At 43.5% G+C, this 6,860-nt stretch overlaps 1 protein-coding gene across 4 annotated transcripts in view; it reads right to left on the reverse strand.

Annotated features, from left to right (window-relative positions):
- Positions 1-6,578, reverse strand: part of zgc:158464 (uncharacterized protein LOC791139 homolog) — a 99,722-nt gene extending 93,144 nt beyond the window's left edge. For 2 of the 4 annotated variants that reach the window (XM_034680183.1, XM_034680182.1), the window contains exon 1: positions 5,784-6,578. In XM_034680183.1, the coding sequence (XP_034536074.1) occupies positions 5,784-6,215 (432 nt within the window). In that variant the 5' untranslated portion in view covers positions 6,216-6,578. The remainder of the gene's footprint in view (positions 1-5,783) is intronic. The other 2 variants (XM_034680185.1, XM_034680184.1) reach the window with 1 other exon arrangement.
- Between the last annotated feature and the right edge of the window lie 282 nt (positions 6,579-6,860).

The following is a 6,860-nucleotide window of genomic DNA, read 5'->3' on the forward strand; positions in this document are numbered from 1 at the left end:
GAATAGCTAATTCCTCTATCGGCACACACTGTACAGGGGGTGAATTTTTTTTATAACACAACGGTTCAGAAGATATTAAGATTACAAGTTTTGGCCACATAAGGACATGACTGACTTGATTTACAGGCGAGCACACTGTGGCTGTTGGCTAGGAGGCTCAAAGCCCGCCTTTTTATCTCACAACAGCTCGACAGCAGTTTGGTTGCTTTCAGCATTTCCAATATGGTTCCCGCCGACGATTGGCTTCAAAACAGCGCTTCAGATACAGATGGGTGATGTTACGGATACTACATCCATTCATTATATAGTCTATGGTCACACTTGTCTGGTCATCTTGTCTTGTCTCTCTTCTTCAGCAGCTTTGTATTTGATCGGTATTAAGTTCCTGGGTTGACCATTAGAGGAAATCCAGAACATCAAGATGAAACATCTTCCAAGATGTGACAGTAAATGGTTAAGAATCGTTGCTAGACTGAGTGAGGAAAAGTTTCAGATTACAGCTTTCACACAGTAATTCTATTTATCTTAAAACTATACAGGCCTACTTTTTTAATCATACTATCTTTCTTTACAGGCAATATTCTGCAATTCTACCCATCAAAAATGGCAGAAAATCAAAGGACAGGACCTGTTTTTAAAGACTTTTCTCCAACTAATAAAATCCAGATCCGATTTCGACAGTATCTGCACAACAACATAATCAATTTTTCCTTGACCTGAGGCCTTACTTTCCATCTAAAATCTGTTGACTATTTTTATGAAATACTGAAACTCACAAACAAATGCACACACACCAGATCAGAGACACAACTTTTCTTGGCGAATATAGCGCTTGTTTTCCACCTCCAGCAAAATCAATTGAGATGCCGAGCAGGGTCGTGTAAAAAAAAAAAAAAAGGTGCAATGTGGAGATATAGGAAAATAAGCAAAGAAGAAATCTGTGGATCCAGATGTCTCTGTTGGCTGTCTGGGCTTCTGAGCCAACTGCATGTTTCTATAGATAGTTATGCAAGCTAGCTGGTAGGATCACTGAGTCAAAGGGTCCCCGAGCCATGAAGAGAGCTGCAGTTAGATTGGAACAGCAGCTTTCCAGGTGCACAGACAGATACTGTTGATGATGACGAGCTGCTCTTTTTAAAGATGCTGCGGCCTGACAGCTCTGCGCTATGCTGCTTTTGTTTACACATTACAGAGTGGAGCCAGTCATCACTTTCCCGTGTCCTTGTACGAAGTTCGGTTAGTGCTGAGTAGTGCGATGAGCCGGGAGATGAGGCCTTTAATTAGCTGTAAGGCAGGATGATAATTGATCATCTCCCTCAACTCCCTCTACCATGAAGGGCTTGGTATTATTCAAAGAAAAGCACATTACAATGCCTTTAAAAGTACAAACTACAAGTAGCAATCTGAAATTAAATATTAAAATATGAAGAGTGCAACCGCAAACGTTAAAATCCTCTGAATAAACTGACACCTCTTAGAAGATGGCTGTCATGAAAACAATACAGATTATATTTTGCATAAAATGATGTTGATTTAAGCTTCTTCGTCTTCAGGCAAATAGAAATGGACTGTGGAAAATTCACTTGATGCTGCTATTGGCATTTCAGGCATTAGGAAAGCAGTGATATAATTAGCATTCATGAGTCAAGTAATTAAAACATCAATGTGACCAAGCAGTGCTGTTAAGCCACTCGCGTGCTCTCTGCTCAGGCCCAAGCAGTTCAGTCTGTGCATTAGTTACTACTGACCAAGTTTCTATGAAGCTATTGACTCAAAGCGCGTACTCTCACAATGATGGCCATATTATCATGAAATACACTCTCTTTTTTAATCACTGTCTGGATGTGTCTTCTAGTTTGTGGTAATAAATCCTTGAGAAAAGTAGCCATAAAACCAAACAAGAACACATAATGTGAACTTGTACACTTTCAACCTTTCAACACTATAGCCTGAAGGGAGAGTGTGTAAAACAAGCAGCAAACAGCACATCCTCCCACTGAGACTGCCGTTACAAGTCTTGTCTCTATAATGGGACAATCCCACATTAACAACACTTTTAAAATCACCTGGAGAGTCCCTCTAACAAGGATTTACAAACAATCATCATGGCTAGCCACAGCTGGAAAGAAAATCCTTCGCTTTTAGACAAACAGTAATCCTCATAAAAGCTTTAACATAAAAGTCTCAGCTTTGAAACAACAGAGTAGTTACGGAGGAGCATGGAGACGTATCTGAAGGGTTCCTTGTGCAAATGATTAATTAATCCTCTTTTTGAAACGCAGCACACTCGTGTGCATGTTCCTTTTTTGTGACAGTTCAGAAATAACAATGAGCAAGAAATGTAAGAGAGCAGCAAGAAGGCATTTTCCTTGAAGGTACTCCTACCACACACTTCCCCTTTCGTCTTCAGGGTGTCAGTTGACTTACAGTACAGCACACAGTGAAAGCACTCAACTCAGCAGGATGTAATGAATGTAAAACTGACCAACTTTTATATAAAGTCACTGATGCATTACATGCAGGGACTACTTAAGTACATAACTACATAAAATGGCATGAACTCGAGGTAATATAGCTACTGATGCTGGTGACAAAGTGTAATGGCACCATCTCCTTTAAAGTCTTAAAATCATAACGACACTGAAGAAGGCCACGAGTAGAGTCAGTGTTCATTGTTCCCAAGGTTCACCAGAGCAGAAGTATCCAAAGAAGTCTACTCCAGGCTAAAACAAACTGATCTGGTGGATAAAAATAAAGAAAATGACAATATCAGATTCAGGGATGGGCAATGATTTTCCAATATTCATTCACTTCAAATCGAAGAGGTACTGAGAATATTTCCTCATTTTAAAGTACAACTTTTTATTGTTTTTACCGGTGCCTGGTTGTAATATGGTACTCCGGACAGTGAGCGTATTGAAGCTGTTTACTAACTGCACTAAGTAAAAAAGGAAAAAGAATGCTAACTGCATAATAGCAAAAGAAGAAGAAAACATAAGCGACAGTCGCAGCAATTTTCTCCGTTTCCGAATCCCACACTACTACAGGTGTATTTCCAGAGACTGAGCATGTCTGTAAAATGTAAACACACACGCCACGCCACAGAAACACCAACTTATAGATTGAGACAGACACTGTCAGTGCAGCTACTAGCAGCACCTCGTCCTGCTGCTGGTTAACGCGACTGCCATACAAACAGGCTGTTAACAGACAGGTCTGTGTGTGTGTGTGTGTGTGTGTGTGTGTGTGTGTGTGTGTCTGTGTCTGTGTCTGTGTGTGTGTGTGTGTGTGTGTGTGTGTGGGAGGAAATATTCTAACAATCGTCAAAGATGCCAATGATTATCGAATAGTATTTTGGCGTTAAAATATAGTGCTTCTCTGGTGCTCTTTGGTGGAATGGGGATGTCAGAGGGTGCTGTGAGTTGAGCTGCCACTAACTTATTTGGAAGTGCTTCATTAGTTTCAAGGTTAGCTTTCATTAAGTGTGTATTGCTCCTGAGGCAATATATACAACAAGCTTCTCAGCTCCAAAAAAAAAAAATGGACCTGGAATAATGCAGCGTTGTGTACAAATCTGTCTTCTTGGCTGTCCTTGCCGAGTATTCAAGGCTGCGAGCTGAGCTGCTACTGCCTTAAGCTCAGCTTTATTCTGTTTACAGACATCACATGCTTTATAAATATAATTATGAATGATTGTTAAGCAACTTGAAATGTTCACAGAGTTGTTGGCTGGAAATGTTTTAATGTCTTGCCAACAGCTGGTGCTTCTGGATGACTGATTAATGTGTCTCAAGGGTAAAACATGAGACTAATGTGGGATGATAGAAGAAGAGTTGTGTGGCACTCAGCTGGAAGAAAAGGAACAAATAGTCCAAGCTTCAAGTTGAGCAGCAAGTTCTGATTCGACTTACTAAATCCTCCGCTGGGCACAGCCTCGTGATTTTCCCTCACACTTTAGTCTCCTCCATTAAACCATTTTTATTTAACCTTCAGCACCTGACAGGAAACCTATAAACCCTTCTCCTGTCATATTGCTTAAGCCCACCAGCTGTCAGTACTGATTTAGCACGTCCACAACATAATTTAGACCAGGAGGTGTGAGGTACTTAAACCAAACTATACAATCATCTGCATGCCTGTTAAAGCCATATGTGCACATGCAGAGAAAGAGAAAAAAGAGGAGGGGCAGAGGCAACTGGATTCTTGACAGGGGGGGGGGGATCTAAATAAGCGCCAATTAACATGAGACAACTATAATCTGTTTGATCAGCTTGAACAGCTGCAGTGGCTGGGTGAAAAATTCTGGTTTGCTGCTTGTTTTACTGATAACACATAGCTGTATGATTATTGAACCAGAATACCACAGTCATGGGAGCTTCTGAAAATATGAAGCTGATAGTCAGGGAAACAAATTCTCACTCAAGGGACAGACCTTCACATGAGTCCTGGACTTTGTGTAGAGGTCATGTGGTAAATACCAATGACAGTTACGTTTTTGCACCGGGGCCAAAAGCTCCACTAGAGCAACACTTCTGTGACAGGTTGAAGGCACTGTGGAATATAAATAAAAGGGTTGAACTAAAACCAACTGTGAACCGACCACAAGTCATAAGACAGGTGTGAGAGCAAACACAAGAGGAGGAGGAAGAAGCAAAGAGCGGAAATGAAGATGACAACAAATATTTCACAGCACAGTTGTGATTGGGACGTGACCTGAGGAGGAAACAGTGGTGGGCAGTGTGTATTTTCACAGGACCGTGCTTTCTCCTCTGTACAGGCAGACCCTGAAACATTCCACAGGGGGGTCACATTCATAGTATGGTCTGTCCCAAACCTCACTGACACTGAATGTCTCAAGTTTCTCCAAATGACCTCGGTGTGAATGAATTCCTGGCAAGCATGGCATGACAATGTGCTGTTCCAAGGCTAAACCTACATACATTCTATCTGTCTATCTGTCTGTCTGTCTGTCTGTCTGCACATTCACTCTGTGCTGATGAGTGTGCAACAAGCTCCATGCACAAGCCAGCAACCTCAAAGGTAGCAAAATCAGAAGGCGTGAGGCTTGTGTTCTTACATTCAGAGACCTGTGACTAGAAAGACTCAAATTAGAGCCATCCATCCAGAAAGCCATCACTGCTTATTCTTTCTCCAAGGCAAGCAGGCATCCTGTGAGCACACTCACAAAATTGAGCTTTATAGTTAAAAAGACTAGATTAAAGTTCCATTAGGCTACAAGCAATGTGAATAAGTCTACATCACATATAGCTTGAGAATATGCAGCAGATGAAGAGTTGAGTTTCCCAACACTTTACAAGTTCACCGTGCGTAAAGGGAAATATATCATATGTGCTTAGATATTGAGCTGCATGTGTCAACAATGTTCCCTCCACAGCACTCCCTGTCGTGCAGGTTAGTTATTAGACAGAGGAGGATGTCGCAACTCGTGTGGACAGCCGTTGTGTGGTTGTGATAACAAGTTCTGCCGGTTGTAACGATTCATTCCTTACAGGAGTAGGTCAAGTGTTTCAAACCAGAACATGTTTCATTTCACATTTAGAGTATAGATAGACACGGTCTTAATGAGGAAAATGTTGGGTGGTGGTTTAAGATGGTAAAACTAGAGTCAAACACATGTTAACTATGATTTCTTAACGAGTAAAACCGCGTTTATCTTCAGGCTTGTGACTCATATTCAGCATTCAAACAAGTCTCACGCTGCCTGTAGTAGTTTCTGCCCTATATCTCGCCACAGACTCAATTCTGGACCAAACTTCACCCACCTTCTCCTTGTTGTCGTGTTCCGAGGGAGGTGAAGTGGGAGATTTAACACTCCCCACAGCAACAGCTTGTGTGACTGTGACACCGCCGCCCGGAGCGGGGCTGCTCTTTTCGATTGTTTCCACCTTGATAAGTCGGTGTTTGGGGGACACATACTTTATGTCCGGAGACCCCACAGTGCTCAAACTGGAGCCGTATGAAATATTTCCACCTGGAGTGTACGGGTCCTCGAAGTCCAGCTCCTTTTGTAGTTTGTAAGCAGCGAGGATGTCCGGCTGAGCGGGGCTGGGGAAGGTGGCCCCGGAGCTGGTTTGTTGGTAGCCAGGCGCACCGGGCACACCGGTGTGACAGTGTCTGTAGTCCGGTTTTGGAGGCGCCGGAGGGGGTGCTTTGGTAGTTTTGAATCCTAAGTGCTCCTTGAACCACTTGGCCATGCTGCCAGTGCATCGCTCTCAAGTCAAATGTAGTTTAGTTCCACCTTTTCCTGCCAGCGGAGCCCGAGTCTGTGCGTCAAAGTGGGATCCTCGGGTCACCCGCGGCCAGCAGACCGGTGTCTGAGCGTGTCGCCAGTCTCGTGCGACTGTGTCGGTCCGCGCGCGTGCAGGAGGGAAGCGCAGCCACGGGCACTTTGTGATCTGCCTCGCCGCAACTCTGTCACTCACCGCTCGGCTGCTCTCCACGTCAGGTTTCCAGACTACGCAACATGGGAGCGCTTGTGCAAGAGGAACACACGCCCCCCCGCAACCTGCCCTCCCTACCTGAGACGTTCACTGCCACCTACCGGACTTCTGAAACTCCTCCGAGTGTTGAACGCCATTAGTAGCTGTCACAGCTGCATACAATTAAGATAATTAAAGAAAGGAAGAAGTAGACCCTTGAGTACTGAGCGTTCTTTGATGCATTTTTGTCTCAGTAATCCACAGATGAGAATGTAGGCTGAGGGGTGAAAATCACATGAATAAGTAGCCTAAATAGTTCTGGGCTGCAAGGTGAAGCCTGTCAGGGGCGTGTCAGGACCTTTAGACTGGGGTGGCCACTTGGGCACTGACTCATGCAAGGGTGGCATGAAATGTGTGTGT

The sequence above is a fragment of the Notolabrus celidotus genome, chromosome 3, assembly GCF_009762535.1.
Source record: "Notolabrus celidotus isolate fNotCel1 chromosome 3, fNotCel1.pri, whole genome shotgun sequence".
In the NCBI taxonomy this organism is placed as follows: Eukaryota; Metazoa; Chordata; class Actinopteri; order Labriformes; family Labridae; genus Notolabrus; species Notolabrus celidotus.